This window comes from Melospiza melodia, chromosome 2 (genome assembly GCF_035770615.1).
Source record: "Melospiza melodia melodia isolate bMelMel2 chromosome 2, bMelMel2.pri, whole genome shotgun sequence".
Lineage (NCBI taxonomy): Eukaryota > Metazoa > Chordata > Aves > Passeriformes > Passerellidae > Melospiza > Melospiza melodia.
Window position 1 is genome coordinate 139872621 of NC_086195.1, and position 18977 is coordinate 139891597.

General features: G+C 38.3%; 1 protein-coding gene across 8 annotated transcripts in view; it reads left to right on the top strand.

The window, feature by feature from the left end:
• DCAF6 (DDB1 and CUL4 associated factor 6) overlaps positions 1-18646 on the top strand; it is a 74751-nt gene extending 56105 nt beyond the window's left edge. For 6 of the 8 annotated variants that reach the window (XM_063150184.1, XM_063150185.1, XM_063150187.1 and 3 more), the window contains 6 exons: positions 3540-3581; positions 9203-9341; positions 12350-12506; positions 14006-14094; positions 16611-16716; positions 18201-18646. In XM_063150184.1, the coding sequence (XP_063006254.1) occupies positions 3540-3581; positions 9203-9341; positions 12350-12506; positions 14006-14094; positions 16611-16716; positions 18201-18265 (598 nt within the window). In that variant the 3' untranslated portion in view covers positions 18266-18646. The remainder of the gene's footprint in view (positions 1-3539; positions 3582-9202; positions 9342-12349; positions 12507-14005; positions 14095-16610; positions 16717-18200) is intronic. The other 2 variants (XM_063150186.1, XM_063150192.1) reach the window with 1 other exon arrangement.
• The last annotated feature ends 331 nt before the right edge of the window (positions 18647-18977 follow it).

The following is an 18977-nucleotide window of genomic DNA, read 5'->3' on the forward strand; positions in this document are numbered from 1 at the left end:
AGAGCCAATGTTCATTATGATCCAGTGATTGAAGAGCAAGCTGTGAAAAGCCCTGCAATTTTAATCCCATCTCCATTTTCAAGCAGGATTCGTAGCTTCCCTCCATGCACCATGTTGTCTCTACAATGTAATAGCTTCTGTAGCAATGTGAAAAGAATTACATTTGCAGGTATCACACAGCTGTTACAATTTCCTACTAGTGGGGACATCCTAAATGAAGTTACACTTTATCTGACATGCTTCCTTTCCTCTCTGTGCAGTGAGATCTTCTCCTGTAACAGTTTAAATTTATCTCCTAGGAAAGATCATTCAGCCAAATGAATGATATCATTAAAATCCTTTATGCAGTCCCCTGCTCCCTTATTCTCCCCCCAAATAAAATCTGAAGAAAAGTTGCTTCATAGTCAGTTGGTTTAGGATTTTCTGTAGGCTTTCATTGCTCAGGTTTAATGCCTGACCAGATCATTTTGTTCTGCTTTTGTGTGTGTGCAAGCAGTGAAGGTTTCCAGTTTAGCTACTGAGCATTATATTCCCTCCTATTCTTCAGGTTTCAGGAGTTTTCAAATGCACTCTGAGATACTAAGGAAAAGTAAGACATCCTCTGTGTGTGCTCAAAGGAATTTGGATTTTCAGAAGGGAAGCAGACACTGATGGTCCTAAAAGCCATAGCTCTAAGCCCTCTTAGTATTTATATCTCATAGTAGAGTGAAAGGAACTGGAAGTTCTCTCTAGTAGTACCATGGCAGTTGTTATAACCTAAAATCCCTTTCACAAACTGATCAAATTTATATAAAATCCCCCATGTCCCTTAATGAGTAGGAAGCTAACTTAAAGCATTGCTGCTACCTTGGGTGTACATGAACTAAAATTGGTCATTTTGTTTTGTGCTAACATTCTGTTTTGATTGAAATAATTTTTTACACCCAGTGCTCATCATTGAATGATGCTCATCCTGTCCATTTTCAGGTTTTGTCTCCTCAGACTGAGTACCAAGTTTTTCTCACTCTTAGCAGTAAAAATTCATGGGTTTCCTGCCATTATGCTGGTTTCTGTCTCCTCTTCATGTTTCACTTTTTGCCTGAATGTGGCAGCCCAGCCCCCTGCACTGTTTGGGTTTTGCTGGAGTAATTCTGTGGTTGTTACTCTTGGTCTAGGGAGGATTCTGTGAGCACAATGAGCTGGGGCTGAGTCCTCCTCCTCTCTTGCCTGTCACTGCTCCAAGGGGGGCTCGTGGTCAGGCACACCCTGCACTCTTCCCTACTTTGTCATTCCTAATTAATGAGTGTTCCCTTTCACCAGAAGGAAGCTCAGAGGTGTATAACTCAATTTTATGCTGCTGATTTTCTCAAGGCCCTACAGTCCCCTCTATTAAGAAGTTCCCCACCCTCAATGTGCTGCATGATTCCATTCCTACACCCTGCTCAAGGACCAGTAGCAATACAGGGCACACAATTGCCTGCAAGTCTGGGGCTCCACTCCTCCAGGATGCTTTCTGTAGGCTTCTTTTCTCTTTCCTCACTCAGTAAATTGTGTTATCTAACAATTCCTTTACTAAATCTCATTTTTTTTTTGAGTTTATCTAATACTTTACTTTCCAATGTGTCATCTTATAAGATAATTAATGGCATTAATATCTGAGTAATAAAGTAGATTTTTTTTTTTCTCAGTAGAATACTTAGGGGGAGCTGCTTTGGTCTTTTTTTGTTGTGGGTTTGGTTTGGTTTTGCTGTGTTTTTTTGTTTTTTTTTCCTGAAGAAGAAAGACTAGGCTGCAATAATCTACCTTTTGTGAACATTTTTATGTAATGAAGAAAAATGTTTTCATTTTCCTATGAGACAAAAAATTTTAAAAAGGCTGTTGTAGCCTTCTGAGACAGAATGCAAAAAAATGTTTGACTAATAAACCTTTTCCAATATGTAGCATTATTGGTTTTGTCTGCAATCAATTTGTTTTTCTTTAGGCTGTGTTTTCTCATAAACCAAATAGCTCTTGCTTACATTGAGCAGAATATTCTACAGGTGGAGAAATTCAGATAAAGGACTCTGTCTGAGTAATTTTCCCACTGTGAAGTACAGTTTTCTCCACTGAAACAGGAGGCTAGATTTCTGATTCTGTACTCTGAAATTATGATCTGTAGCTTCCTCTTAAGGAAAGAAGTGGCAGAATTACCCTTCTGATAGCTCTGTTAAACAGAGCTCTAATTAAATTGAGAAATTCCTGCTGCATCTCACCTTATTTTTACTAAGATGGATGTAAAGTTCAGATTTATTAAAAAATATTGTTTATTTTGCAAATCTAATTGTACAAGACTTCCATTATTTGAATATTATTTGTAGTTGTAATGTTTTCAAGCTGAGGGTTTGATCTTTTTCTCAAATAATCTCATATTGTGGATACTTATAAATCTCAAACCATAATGGGAATAGGTGGTTTCTTACCAAATAACCTGAAACTGAGCTATCAGGTAGGACTGGGCAAAGTCTGCACCTGCTTTAATATTTTGAAATGGACTTTAAGTAGTAGCAGCAAAATGTGGAGAAATACCATGATCCTTAGATTGACTGGCTAAGTCAGCTGCATGGTGACTAGGAGTCAGCTAGGAAGAGTTTTGACACAGAAGGACATTTCTTTAAAAGAAATAATTGAGAATGTGACATCTTTCTATTTTTCAGCAGCATTTCTGTAACCACTGATATCACTGTAGGAATGGTCTTCACAAGTGACTAGAAGAAGCTAAGCAGTTATTTCATTTTTTCATGTTGTTGGGCCAGTCAATGCATGCTCTTTTTAACAAAATGGATAAGGAAGTACACAGAGTATTTTAAAATGAAAAAAAATTAAAACCCTTTCTGTACAGCAGAGCAGTTTAGCCAGATACTCACCAGAGTAAATAACCTCCTGTGTATTTTAGGGAATCCCCAGGAAAAGGTGCCTTCTCTGACAAATAAGACAACATGTGCAGGTCTTTCAGTCTGGACATATGCAAGGGCATTTGTCATTTAAAACTTTCTGGATCCACTAAGTTAAGTTCAAACAGAGGGTGGTACCTTGTAATCTGTGGGAGAGGGGAAAAAAATCTGTTCTTCATACACAGAGAGTGCAGTTTTTAATTGATTGATCTTAATTTTTACAAATTAGTCAAAACAGCTCTCTGAGGGCTGATTTCCTACTTAAATGACTGAATTAATTTTGTCTGGACTTTGAAGTTGATCTGGGGGTAGAGGCTAAGCCTGGAAAAAGCTACAACTAGCTTTAACTAAGGTTAAAATTAAAGAAATACAAATGTAAAATGGAAATGATGATACAGCTGCTGTGATCTATGAAGAATTGCTGCATTTTATACCTTTACTTTGTGTACCATTATATAATCTGAATACTATTTTTGCTGAAATACAAGTAGTCTCATATACTGACTCACACACTGGGAAGGAGCCTTCTCAGTTGGAATTCATAGAGCACATTTTGTAAGAGATGCTAACCTTTGAAAAACATGGTGCCTAGCATTTGTGAATGACTTCAGTTGTTATTCCCTTTACTAGATATAATATCAGAGGAACAGCGATAGGTGATAGAATAATGAGGTAATTAATTATTTTATTCCTCCCCCCCTCCTTTTTCTTGCCATATATTGGATTTATCAGGTTCTGGTTTTTCATATCTAACTGGCATTTTAAGAATTGCTGTACTTCAAATGCTATGAATTACAGAGCATATTGCTTGAGTTATATTTAGCTGCATGTGTTGCATGGAAATTGAAAAGAAATGGCAGTGTATACATTTTACAACCTATTAACATTTTTATCGTGTGCCATAGAAATTAATGGAATTTGAGAAGTGTGTAGATTGTGAAAAGAAATATTCCTTTTATTTTTTTTTAATTGAGCTGCTGAGGAACGAGTTCTATTTGCATGGGCTACTGCTGACTTGCTTTGTCTGGTAGTAGAGAACATCCAGTTCTGGACAAAAATATAAGACTACATGGATCAAAAACCATTTATATTTTTTGCCTGAACAAGATTATGGAACTAAGCATAATTATTCGAGCTATACTGGGTAGTACATATTTAGAAAGATAGATGCTAAATTTTATACTATATTGCTTTTAATGAAGTTAAATGGAAAAAAAATCACTTGATCTCATATTCTTAATTGAAATACTTGAGGGAAGCAGTTGTAAGAACATATAAGGCAATTTGGGTAATTATGTTTGGCCACATGCTGTAAAAGGGAGAAACTTTCTGCTGTGATTCCAGCCAGAGGCCATCTAGAGGGGAAATGGCCCAAAGTTGTTACAATGATGAAAATGAACATCTTGGCTTTCTGTGGCTGAAAAGGCAAAGGTGCAGGATAAGGTTCCATAAAATACTTAGCCTGAGTCCTCTATTTTAAATGCCTCCAGGAAAATGGTGCAGATCTGTATTTCTTTGTCTTATATTTTCATCTTAGCTGCAATTGGAATACCTGGATTTAACTCATCAGCTTTCTTAGAGGTTCAGGAATCTTTGCTGTTTGTACTTGCAATTTTACAATAGGCATTCTTTCTATATTCAGCATGTTTACCAAGGAGTTCTTTAGCTCTTCAGCACAGCCCAGGGGAATTAGTTTCATATTGCTATAAATTTAATTTAAAATAAATGATGTGTTCAGCATAGAATGTTTTATCAGTCTTTTTTTCCTCTGCTTTTCATCATCATTCATCAGCATATCAGGTGAAAATTTTTAAATGTGTTGTAACTGAGAATAGTTTAAACATTGATTGTGTCTGAAAGCTGGGGAATTACCTAGGAGGGCATTACAGTAAACATTTGGTTTTGTATGATCAACAGTGAAATAACTTGGGCTTTAGGGGTAGTGTCAGTGTGCTGTTAACAGGATGGTTTTGCCTTTGGTGTTGAGCTGTCTTAATGCTTGCAATTTGACAGCAGCAGTAAATCTCTTCCACAGGTTCAGAGGCTCCTAAAGGAAGTCATCAATATCAAAAATATAATCAAATGTTGGCATTTAGTCAAGGAATCTATTTTAATATGGTGGCTAAGACAAGCCTTTGGAATTCTTGGGCAGATCAGTGGTAGCTGGCAACTGGATTCCTTTACAGGATCCATGAAGAAATGCCAGACCTGGATCAAGGTTTGCTGCAGTAGTTTAGATACACACACAAATAATATCAGGATCAGGGAATGCCCTGAGTTAGAAAGGACCCAGAAGTGAGTCCAACTCAACTGGACACCCCCAGGAATCCCACCGTGTGCCTGACAGCATTGTCCAGATGACCATAAGGCGCTGGAGAAATAAGATCTAAGTTAATGGTTATAAGCCTTAGGTTCTCTGCAATTGTTTTGGGTAGGGAAAACAGTGCAAAGGAGAAGGTGGCAACAAGAGTGGATAAGAAATAAGATGTTAACATCAGAGAGCTCAAGAGAAGGAATCAGGGTTTGTGGTCCTCAGCATTGGTCCAGTGGAAAATCTCTCTGTCCCTGGCAGGGGCTTGGGGGATGATCTTTAAGGTCCCTTCCAGCCCAAAGCTGTCTACTATGAAAAATAGACCATGTTTGTCTCTGTGTGAGTACATTTGGAAACTTGGGAAATGAAAAAAATCCTCAGTACTGAAGGAATCAATACTGAGCTCAATACTCAGTGCAGAGCTGAGACAAGAGGGATGGAGCAAGGAAGCAGGGAGACGTGAGCTGAGCTCAGGAGACTGACCATTATCAGCCTGGATAATGGTGTTTGGAAGAAGCAGGGTTATCTCAGGTACCAGATGAGTTTTATGGCAGCCACTACATGATTGTCCTTTAACATACAAACCAGGTATATAATTGTGCAAATTGTACAGATTCTTGTTTTTACAAAACAGAATTTTTTTTCAGAACTTCTAAATATACAGAAAACACCCTATGTGACAACTTATATATTTTAAGACATAGCTTATGTGTATACATATTTTCCATTTCTCTCCATTTATAATATATAGCTGCGGATCAGTTTGCATCAAAGAATTTTTGTGGGTTTCCTTTTTTGTTTGCCTATCTTGAACCTATGTTTAAGTAAAAAAATATGGCCTCACTTCTGAATCCCTACTCCATTAATCTCGGGCTTAATGTAAATGGACTTTTGATAATTAATTACAACTATTAACTTTGAGGGCTTTAAACCTGGCTGATCATAAGGGGAAAAGCAGTGCTCTGTGAATACTTCCTAGAGCTGTACCCATTGATGGGGTTGCCTGAGGAGAGCCAAGTCAGTGTGTTAAATTCCATTGTCTGACATTTTGTGCTTGGAAGAGCAGTGTGGAAGGGAAGCAGCAGCTCTCAGCCAGGCTCAGCTCAAGCTGACCTCAGAGCAGTTCAAATTGCACAGCACACTTCTGTACCCACTGATGCTCCAAGTGATGAGGCTGCTTCTGTGTTTGTGTTGGCAAAGGCAGGAATTGCTCATCACAAATACAAATGAAAACAGCTATGTCAGATTTTAAAATTCTTGCACGTGTATGACTTAAAAATAATTCTAGAAAATCTGTAGTTATCTCAGAGAGAGGGTTTTTTCCTGTAATGTTTTTTCCTGTAATGATCTTTCTTCTGAAATGTCACTAAATTGGGCTCATGTTTGTTTTCTGGAGCAGACTAGCCTCTGCCATGTTCTTGCTTTCTGCAAGGCTCAATCCCAGTATGACAGCTGTGTGTGCTTGGCTGCCTTCTCGCTGGTGAAGGTAATCATTGGCTTCCAAGGAAACTAAATAGAAATCCACTCCTGCTTTTTGAAATGAAGCCCCAGATGAGGAGGTTAAATTCAGAGCTCCATTTAGTTGAAAGACAGTTTTAACCAAAAATTGCTTCTGTGCTTCTGCTCTTATTTAAAAATGCATGATTCTGATTGCTGAGTCGTATTGAGGTTTTTGTTGTAATGTCTGCATATTTCAGCCTAGGGAAATGGAGAGGAGGAGATCAATTTTCATAGAGATGTTTGGATGAAAAATTGTGCAAGAAACTACTTTGCTTTACCAATTAGCTACTTTAATATCATCTTCTAATCCCAAGACTTGTTACTGCTGTCCAGCAAGTAACCCTTCTGAAACAGCTGGACAAGTCTACTGCTCTCTCAGTCCTAATTATGTTTAACTTCCCAGCCTCTTCACTGCACATCTTTAATTAATTTAGGTAAATAAATGCACCAAAATTACCAAAAGGAATCACAGTAAATGATAGATGCTTTTACTTTCTCACAGAAACCCCATCTTTTTTTAAAAGCAAGTAAAACCCAAATCTGCACAAAGAGTGAAGTTTCTGTAAGTGTTTGATGCAGCCTATCATGTGTCTGTCACCTTTTTTCCTTTATGTAGAAGCAAACTGGTGAGGAGAATGACTCAGTGATCTTTAAAGCACAGTAGATAAAGAACATGGACTTCTTTTTTTACTCCTCTGTTGTATGAAGATGTGAAGAACTCTCTTAAATCTGTTGAAGATTAAAGCTGAAAGTTGGCATATTATAAGGAATAACTGAAAAATACAGTGTGTTTATTTACTGTAGTATAAAAAAGATGAACCAGGAAATTGTCTGGGGATTGAAAGGATAGAAAACTCTCACCAAGAAAGTAGTAGTAGTCTACTTTTTCTGGTGCTGTTTGCTAGGCAAACATCTGAGAAGTGTATTATAATCAATAACACACTGTTAAGTGGATCTATTGGCTGGTGCTTTCAAAACTCTTCTGGTTTCTACTAAAAAAGTATTAAAATTTATTTTAAAAGCTTAGCTGTATTAGGTGATCTTAGTAAAACAGTGTGTGGTTTGTTGGTTTATTTGTTTTTATAGTAAATAAATTTGCATGAATAGACTTACATTCCTTCTTCTTTGCTTAGCTGTAGCATAATATTTATTTCACCTTAACTTTTTGGTGCAACTTTCTCCTGTGGCAAAAATTGGACAAAAGTGTAAGCAGATCAGTGGCTGAGAGAAGTAGTTATGGGATAAATCTGGTAGGGCTTTTTTCTGGAGTAGAGGACTTGTTGCTAGATCTCCAGGATCAGTGACTAAAACACTGGAAAACATTACTTAAAAACAAATTCAGGTTACTTTTTGGCAGCAGTGTAGTGAGGTTCCTAGATCAGTTGAATTTTTAGGATCATATAAATTGCTGTAATAGTTTCACTCCTTGCATTCTGCTAAAATCTGTACCTGCTTCTGCTTGAGAGTGGCATTCCCCTTGGACTTTGTTCAGGACCTTAAAGCTAATAATGACGAGGAATGACAGAAGAAAAAGAACTGAGATGTGACTATCTAGTCATAGCTGGAATTCTGGGGATCTGCAAACCGAACAGCTAAACAGGAAAAATTTGACACCAAGGTCTGTTCACAGATTAATAAAAAATTAAGTTCCTGGAACTAAACATTCACAAAACAAATTACATAATTTGGCTTTTGTTTTTTCCTCTGTTATTTTAGGAAATATCCAGTTGTAAACCTTACTGCTGCCATATAGGATAGGTGCTCCAATAATTGGTCCCAAATCATCTTTTCCTTAGTAGGACCTTCTTAAAAGCTGTCTAAATCTTGAATCTTTTCATAGAGGAATACTGACAAGAAATACATTGGACAAAATCTTATGAAAAACCAAATCACACTTAGACACACATTAGGTCCTTAATGGCTTTTTAAAAACTTCTGCTCTGGCATAGATTTTTTTTAAAAAAATTTTTGATCTTATAAAAAACCAAATCAGACTGAGAGACACGTTAGATCATTAATGGCTTTTTTAAAGCTTTTGTTATGGCATAGATTTTTTGAAAAAAAGTTTTGATCTTACGAAAAACCAAATCATACTGAAAGACACATTAGATCCTTAATGGCTTTTTAAAATTTAAAAACTTCTGTTCTGTTCTGGCATAGATTTTTTTTTTTTCCCACTACAGAATTTTGCTACCTCAGTATGGGTGGAGGATAAAAATAAAATAGCATGTGAATTTTGCCAGCAGCTGAAGTTTGTTCTATGGAGGGGGAACAAAACCTGGCATCACTTGCCATTCCACTGTCTTGCATGCTCTTCTTGTTGTAAGCCAGGATGGAAAACATTCACGTCAGTAATTTTACAGTTGGGATGATGCTGATGTCTGTGTCAAGCTCACGGAGAATGTGGTGGAGTGCCTAATGCTGGTGTTTGGGAGCCCCTGGCCGTGCCTGGGCTCTCAGTGCTGCTCTCTCTGGCTCGCAGACGCTCGGCTGTGGCACGGATCCAGGAGCTCTTCAGGAGGAGGAAGGAGAGGAAGGAGATGGAGGAGCTGGAGACGCTGAACATCCGGCGGCCGCTGATCAAGATGGTTTACAAAGGGCACCGCAACTCCCGCACCATGGTACGGCCTCGGGGCTGGGGCTGCGTGGGCTCACCCAGGGCACTGCCCCTGCTGGCCCTGCCAAGAGGGATCTGGGGCTGCTCTGGAAGCACTGGGCCTTCTGTGCCACTTGGAAGGCACAGAATTGCTCTGTGAAAATTAAAATTAATGTGACGCGTGTCACTGTGAACGGCATTGAAATACTCCTGAGTTTAAGACTCTCTCCTCTTAACATCCATTAAAATTTAGGGTATTTTTCTTCTTTTTCATTTTTCCTTCTTTTTCATTTTTCCTTCTCTTTCATTTTTTCTTCTTTTTCATTTTCTCTCTCAGCTTATGTGGCATCAAATGTGCCTACTTCCCAAATTATGATTTAATCCTCACTTTCTCTTCCAAGCTGTTCAAAATGATTATTTAATCTTTCAATTTGAAGAGCTTGGAAGGGAAAGTGAGGATCAAATCAGAGTTTTGAAGAACCTTAACATCTCTGAATTACAAAAAGGAAGGAGTGCTAGTTATTAAATTACAATTTAGCTACTAGATGCCTTAACTTCTCACACAAAATCCTGTATTTTAAGAAAAATGCAGTTACTGTGTTTGTAAAGCAATGGTGCATGAAAAACAGATGCTGCTTTCCTTGCTATTTCTTCTTTTTGGTTTTTGCAATATTTTGAAGATGTGAAGTTCTGAGTTCTAGGTGGTATTTTGCAGAAATAGCTGGTGTGTTATTTTGCAGCTGATGAGAGGAGTAGTCCCTTTACCCCCAAAAAACCATTTTCTAGGGTTTGTGTGAATAGCTTTGATTACACTGGGGAAAATGCTTGACTAAATTCATGTTTCGGTCTACATAAGCAACAGGGTTTAGAATACACTTTTATTAATGACAAAGAGTTCTGCACTGTATTTCAGAAATGTATTTGAATTGATCAAACCCTGATTAGTTTAAAATTCCTGGCATCAGGCACTTTGTGGTTAAAAGATACTAAAAGTGAGTTCATCTAAAGCTTAATTCAATCTCTGTCTGCATAGCTGTTATTATATAGATTATTTAACAGATTTTGTTGTTTGGTTTCTTGGGGATGTGGGTTGGTCTTTTTGCCCTTGTTTCACACCAGCACCTATGGCAAGGAATGCACAGAATGAAAGAAAATGTAATTTTGTTTTCCCTGTTGGTCTCTATGGTTGCAAACTTCTTTTTGATCTGCTGGTTTGAGTAATGCCCTCATTCCTGCAAGGAAAGAGCTAATGATTTTTCCCTTTCAAATTTATGAAGGAGGGAGCTTAAAAAAGCTTTGTTTCCTACACACCTGAGCAGCCCAGGGATAAAGTTGTGTTGTCAATTACATGAACCATTTATATATCTATGTATATAATTTTTACATGTACATACACACATATGAGTGTGTGTATATGCATATATAGTGAATTCAAGTTATGCAAGCAAATGGAATAATTCTGGTTCTTCCTTACTTTTAAAAACTTAATTTGGCAATCTTACATTTTTTTTTATAGTCCTGCTTTTAAAAAAAATGACTTTTAGAAATGTTTGAAAACCAAAATTTTTAAATGTGAATTTCTGTTCTGTTCATTTCTGGGGTGCTAAAATTAGGTTTTATGAGTATTGAGAAGTATGAGTAAGAGAATACACATGACACAGGAAGAGGTCATGGTTGAAAATTAAAATAGAAAATTAATTTTCTTTTATTATTGGGGATAATCTAGATGTAACAGGATAATGAAAATATGTATTAAAAGGAGCTATAAGACAAAAGCTGCTGAAAGATTAATACATCAGAATTCATTACAGGAACGCAGCTTCTCTGGTTTATTTTTAGAAATCAGGATGACTTTATTGCACTGACTGCAGTCATTGGGACATATTCTATAGACAAAGATCTACCAAGCCTGAAATTTAAACCTGGACATTATTTATGCTGGAAATAAACCACATATTTCTAACAGCATAAGGGTTCAACTTCCCAAGGAATCTGTACCAAGGTAGCTGAGGCAAAGCACAGAGCAAGGCAACATCTCTGCCCTTCTCTTCAGGGCGTTTTCTGAGGGATGTCTGCAAAAAGAAAGATAAGGATCCAGGCATGGCCCTCTTTAGAGCCTTAGCTGGAAACCAATTCATAGCAGGATTCTGTGTAAATAGTCTCAAACTCAAAATTCTGTCCCTTCTGCTGGAGTTACTCCTAAATGCCACACTGAACTTGCAGCATTGCAAAGGCTCTGTGTGAATCCAAGCTGCTGCCCAGGCAGCTCCTGCTTGCACAGGCACCTCTCTTGCCCCTTGGATGTCGATGAAAAGAGTTTGTAGGAGGTACTGCTGGCTCTCAAAATAACAGTTCTACACACAAGGCTACACCTCAGCCTTCCAGGCTTGTTCCTGCAGCACAAACACCAGAGTGTTGGGCAGCTCTCAGCTCACATCTTGTGACTGAATTTTCTGGCTCTTGTTGAATCAATGTCCCTTCTCCCTCTGCCACCCCATCAAGCCTCTCACCTGTAGAGGACACAGGATAGCAAATTTATATCATTTCACAATGGTTATTTTGAGGTCCTATGCTGAGTAAAATCAGAAGGGATTTCTGAGGAAGGTTTCACAAGCTTCTGTCTTGTCTCCTGTTTCTCTGTAGTGGAAAATCTCCCCCAGGAATTAGCCTTTCACAAACTTTAACTTGGCCAAACTTTTCTTAAAAACTCCTTTGCGTACCCCTGTCTCCAGTATAATTTCTGTGACTTCAGAAAGTGGCAGATCTACTGACATTTATTTTTATACTGTTCAGTCTGCCCCAACTCCTCTCTCTCTTTTTTTTTTCTTCCTGTTTGCAGCTATTTTGCTCTGGAAATCTAAAACTTTCTGAACTCTCATTTTTTTTAATCACTCTTCTTTAAATGTTTCCTTTAAAATTCTTCAATTTCATTTCTGCATGGGCTGAGCTTTCCTTCAGCAGCACTATTAGTACAGACACAGGAGTGTGCTCTTTTCACTGGCTGGGTCTTACAAAGTTTTGCTTTTCTTGCAGATAAAGGAAGCCAACTTTTGGGGATCCAACTTTGTCATGAGTGGCTCAGACTGTGGCCACATTTTCATCTGGGACCGCCACACTGCTGAGCACCTGATGCTGCTGGAGGCTGACAACCACGTGGTGAACTGCCTGCAGCCTCACCCCTTTGACCCCAGTAAGGGCTGCATTCTCACTCTCTGCACATCCAGCTTATCTGCACTAGAGCATTTCAGTCCTAAACTCTGTCTCAACAGAGCAATGCAATGATCAGTGAGATGTTGTTCATATTTCCCTTTATAATATTCAGATAATAGTGCTTTTAATTTTGCCTCTTACTAATGACCTTTGGCCCTTAAATTCCTCCTTACTCAAAAATTTATTGAAATCAAATACTCCTGGCACAGAATTTATAGAAATACTGTGAGATGTAATAAGAAGAATCTCAATTTTTTGCTGCCCTCAACACATAAAATGTTGTCTATGACACTAATGAGAGAAATATGGGGTTGCTGAAATGCCAGCAATATTTGGAAATTATATTGGAATCTGGTCTCTTCTTGGCTCTATTCAAAAAATGCAGTGGAAGTGGGTGTCTCCCTCTCACTGGCATTGTGAGATTAGAGTAATTAATGAAATTCACAGAAATACTTTGTGTTTAGAGGAAATCCTTCATAGAAAAGATGGACCAAAGCAGTAGAAGGAATCACACGTAGCTGGGAAATCTGAGCCATCCTCCAGCCTCTGACACAGTCAGGGAAAGTATTTGTGAGGTTTGTTTTTTTTCACAGCTTACCTGGCTGTGTAGTAAGAGTCAGCTATTAGTAAATTAGCAAGTAAAGTTGTTATAATAATGCTAAAAAAGGCTGGAGGTTTTTCAAATAGTTTAGGGGAACATAGAATATTGTCCTACAAGCCTTGAACTTGTAACTTTTTTTTTGAAATTGAGTTCTTGTAAATGTCCTGAGTTGGATACTCCCTTTAGAAGCACCTTTCAAAGTGCCCTGTAGCTTTGCTGATGTCTTGTTGGAGTGTGTCACACTCTGAAGGTGTCACCACTAAGAGAGTTCATCCTTCCTCCTTCCAGGACAGTTACTCTTGTTCAGCTTCCCAGTTACTGAGAGCTTTCCATGGAATTTTAGTTCTTACAGTGGCTGTTGTGCAATGATCTAGAGAATGTTCTGCAATTTTTCATATTTTTCATACTTTATTTATAACAACATCCATTGCATATTTATATTTAAATATCAAATAAATTTATATTAAATTCACTGAAATTATCAAAGGTACATTTGAAATTATCTTGGTTCTGCCTTTGTACTGGATCTAAAAATTCTAAAGCTTTGTTATTAATGCATGTACTTATCAGCAGAAATGGATCTGTAGTGGCTGGGTTTGCTCTTACTTTTTGCTTCTATCTTTTGTATATTTTGGTGATTTTTTTCAAATTTAAAACAAGGAGTCTTGATGTTTGCATTTGTTTTCTTCATATCTATATAGATAGATTCAAAAACAATCTATGGAGCAGACCTCATGTGGAGAGTTGGTAATTACAAGCTCTGTTCAGCATGAGATCTGACATTTGCAAATAAATGCTTCAAATGAAATATTTTTAAGAGCAGAAAATACCAATAAACATAGCACATTTAATTTAGAATTACTGTTATTCACTTCCAGTTCTGGCCTCTTCGGGTATTGATTATGATATAAAAATTTGGTCACCACTTGAAGAATCCAAGATTTTTAACAGAAAACTTGCAGATGAGGTAAGAACCTTTCCTCCTTTTTCATGGTAATGTTGTGTCTTTAATTCTATAAAAGCCTTGGGTACAAATTACTGACATTGAATTAGCAGAGTTATTTAATGTTCCACAAATGAGCTACAAATAAAAAGCTGCCCTTCAGAACAGCTGACTTTCATATCCTTGGCACTTTGCATTTCCTCAGCTCTCCTAGAAATTATATAACATGATCTGCTATTATGTACATGAAAGGAGTTGGAAGAAGTGTGAACACTCAGATATAGAAGGAAAACTGGCAGGAATTAATAAATGAACATAGTGCCTGTCTCTAAGCTAATAAATGAAGGGAAAATGAGGGAAATAAACTGAAGGTAATACAAGGATATACAGAAAAGCACAGAGTACAAAAATCAATGCTATTAAATATTCAGTGGCATAAAACAGACTTAAAGGTTAAGATTGCACATGGGAACCTCATGGAATAAAGCAAACATTGCAAGCCCAATCAGTCATAAAAGTCCAATGTGAAGTTATGTAACTCATTATTTTCATGTTGCCCTCAGAGCAATAACTGGATGTAGCAACTGGCCTGGGGTGACCATATAGCTGACTGCTGAATAATCATATTTGAGTGATTTATATAACACAATGGATCATAATGTTATATGGTTTTCTGTAAATAATATTATAGGACAGATTTGGTTATGGGGTGGTCAGGTTGAGGGCTTTTCTGTGAAATCTCTTGGGTGCTATAGATAGAGAAGACTGGGCATTTTTAAATAATTTAATTACTCTGTAGTAGTGCTAAATATATTTTAAACAAAGAGAAACACACAACCCTTATCCCTTGAAAAAAGCCCCAAACCATCCACTTGTGAGTTTTGAACCTTTCCCATTATTTTAGCACTGAGTGAAGAGACTCTTCCTTGCATATTGTGTGACAGCTTTAGTCGTGACATGTTTTGGAGCCTTTGGGGTTTAGAAGTATTGCTTGTGTGCTAAAATTAATTATTGTACTTTAGTTCCTTTCCTTTATTTCTAATAATTGCAAATTATTTAGACAGTTTTGTTTTCTTTAATAAAAATGCAGAACTCTCAGAAGAATTGACTGCAGTGCTGTTTGTAATTTTACATGGTTTTTGTTTTTTAATTTATTCCCTGTATTGACATACCTATGTAGGGGACAGGAGATGTTCATAGCAATGAAATAATTCTCACCATGTTAAGTTTGGCTGGAACAAGTGTCCAACATACCTGAACTGGATTTTCCAGAGAAGGGGGGAAGTCTGAGAAGAAAACACTGTGTTTGAGGAAAGTTCCATATAGATACAGAAATGTATTTAAAATTGAGAGAGGCCATGACCTCAGTGAATAGGGAAAGACAGTGGGGATGAGGACAAACCTCTGAATGGAGAAAAAGCTTCAGCAGGGGGGTTATTGATGATGCACTGCAGAAATATGGGGTGAAATATGGGGTGCCTTCTCAATTTGCTCCTGTTAGGGAGGGATCAGCTGTGCCAAGTGCCTGGCAAACAGGTGGGAATGACAGAAAAGAGGTGCTTTGATTGGGAAGGGAGGAGAAACTGCAAACATTTGCAAGAACATGTTCCTCACACGAGGAACAGGCTTGAAGAGTCTCAGAGAGAACAAGAATTTCATTTTTTTCCTGTCTTACAGCAGCTGATCTGGGAGCAAAGACTGAAAATGGTCATAACTTATCTCCATCTAAAGAAATTCTTGTGCTTAATGATAATAAAAGAATATAGTCTAAAAGCTGGGACAACCTACAGTGTGGGATTAAAATTTATGGAGGAAGAAAGAAGGATGGCAAGGAAGTACCATGAGGAAGGAATGAGGAAGAGAAATTAAAGTATTCATTAGTGGATTTTTTTTCCCTTGAAAATGAGATGGTAGGAGCTGGCTTTTTCAAGTCATTTAGAGGCAAGCTGTAGCTCTGTTTACAAAGAATTATGGAGCTAAAGAATGTTCCTGAAGTGGGATAGAAATGGCTTGTGTTCCTTGGATTTTCTCCAAAAGTTTGAAGCAGCATGAAGGTAGGAGTTGAGGGTAACCTCATCTCTTTTCCTTCCCACATTCTTGGCCAGCACTGGTGCTAGAACTTTGTTCTCTGCAACAGTTGCCATTTGGAAACAGCTCTTTCTATCATCAATCTGCTTTACTTCGTGAAAGATTTCCAAAGTTTTTCTTAGTCACTCATCTCAGTATCTGCCATGCATGTGGACAATGGAACCATGATCTCACTGGAACATTCTTTAGACAGAGAATTGGACACCTGCAAGCAGAGTCCACTGGCTGATTTTTCTTACCAGAGACAACAGCATTCAACAGCAATTATTAAAATATTCCTCCCTTATGGTAATTTTGGGTTCTGTAAAATAGCTTTTGCACAGAAACTTTGTATCTACAAGCCCCTATCAATGCAGTATAATTGTATACTGCTGTATGCAGTATACCCCCATCAATGCAGTATAATTCTGTGTTTATTTCTGATGCTGGTCTTCTCCTTTCCCTGCCTGCAGGTTATAACTCGTAATGAATTAATGCTGGAAGAGACCAGAAACACCATCACTGTTCCAGCTTCCTTCATGCTCCGAATGCTGGCTTCATTGAATCACATAAGAGCAGGTGAGAGACTTCTGAAGAGCTTGTCCACAGCACTGGTCTGTGAAAGAGCAGCTTGGCTGGGAAATCATCAAGACCTTCAGTTGCTGTGGCTGTACTTGGGGTTGGTGAGGAGATTCGAGGGTTGTTCAAGGTTCTCTTAATACTTAGGAATTGCTTCTTTGCTGTGAGACTTGCAACATCTTTGCAGCTGTTTTTTTTTTCATCTCAAAAAAAGAGCAAAATATATTTTTAGATGTTGAAAAATGCTCTCTTCAGGAGTGATCTTTCCAGTGAGTATGATGGGAAAACTATTGGGGAGGAGTGGAATGAACTGTAAGACAAACTGGCTGTGAGTGTGGGAGTTGTCTAGGGGCGAAGGAAGGTGTGAGGATTCAGGAGTGTGGGAGGCATTGCTGAGGCTGTGGCAGCTGTTCCCAGGGCTGCAGGATGTCCCTCCAGTTCCCATGGGGCTGAAACTGGAGATAAGAGGGTTGCATGGCAGAATCATCACTGGGAACTGGGTGTTGGTGCTGGAGAATCTGAGTGCAGTGGATTGACCCTAAGATGGAGGACAGCGGAGAGACATCACACACTGTGTAGGAAGAAAGGAGATGAAGTTTTGGGAGGCTGGCATGGCATATGGGGTAAAAACCTAACAGCCCTGTAGATGAAGGTGAAAGTGATGGGAAGCAGTGAATGTGGGGGCTCTGGCTGAGCTGAGCAGTGGCTGGCAGGGTTGAGGTGTGAAGGAAGCTGTGCCTGGTGGCAGCAGCTGCTCCTCTCACCTCTGGCTGCTCTGTGAGCCTTGGGAGCCAGGAGGGTGCCATGTGTCCAGCCCAGTGCTGCACCTCCATGCCCCTGTATTTCCTTAGTTGTCATTATCTCTTCTGAGTGAAATGCTAAAAGAACTGCCCAACACTTCAGCTACAACAATTTCAGCAAAAATCTGTTATGGCTGGGTGGAGAGTTTCTAAACCTGACTGCATGTTGCTTGAGTGATTGCTCTTGAGCCAGCCATGTTCCCTCACACATTTCTGTATTTGCCTTTCTCTAAATATTTACATCCAAAAGCACTTTTTCTGATGTATTGTAGTGACAGGCAGTGATCCCCCAGTTTCTGGACTATCCACGTTTCTAACTGTAGCTATTGTAGTTTCAGCTCCCCAGCACAGCATTTCTGTCCTTTGTAGTCACCATCTCATTTTAATGTTATACTTGCATTCATCTTTTCTGTGCTGACAGCCAGTCAGCAGCTACAAGGTTTTTCCTTTTGTACACAGATTTTGCTTTCATGCCTGGAAATCCTTCAGGGCATTTCTCCTTTTCTTCTTTCTTGTGGTAACATTTCTACCCACTCTCTGCTGTAAGTGCACACAGACTTTCTTCAACCCTAAAACCCACAGACATATCCCATTGTGTAATAGTCTAGGGAGACAACAGGTAATAAATATTTACCAGAAAAAGAAAATTTTGCAAGTTCTTTTTACTAAATCTGTGTTTTGCAGACCGATTGGAAGGTGACAGATCAGAAGGATCTGGCCAGGAGAATGAAAATGAAGATGAAGAATAACCAACACTTGTGTGTGAGCACCTGGAAGTCAATGAAATTTGTATAAGACATTAATTATATTTTTCCTTACAGAGCTTTAGTGCAATTCTGAGGTATTGCTTTTGGATAACCTAACCTTTTGTTTTTTTGAATGACTGTGTGCATGACTTGGGGAGAGTGTGCAAGTTAAAATAAACAAAAATGTTTTTAAAATGTTTTGCCATGTATGAGGGGTGCTAGATGATGCCAAGTGCAATATTTTCCTTAAACAGCAAATGTGAGAGCTTGGATCAATGTTTTAAAGTAACTTTCATTATAGTAAAAACGTTGGTTCAAATAAATTTCTATACCTGCTGTTTGCATGTTTGTTGCTTTCTAATTAAAAGATTTGGTTGTTTTAAATAGTTTTCTGGTTTTTCTTTGTGCAGCAATTGGTTTATCACCTTGTATCTACAACCCCATTGCTGCCTTTGCAGTATTTGCATTCTTTCTTACAGTGTTTGTGAAGTGACAAGCACAATTATTTCTTGCAGTGAGCACTGGGGACTTTTAAGATCCTGTATCTCTTGATTCTTGCATTTCCCACACTTATGTAGGCAAAAATTATCTCTCTGTGCTTGGGTCTGTAAAGCTGTGAAATAGTTGTATTTCACTGATAGATCTGTGAGTCTGCCTTTGCAAAAGCAGCAGGCACATCTTCATTTCCACTGGATTTAGGGAACGTGAATTCAAA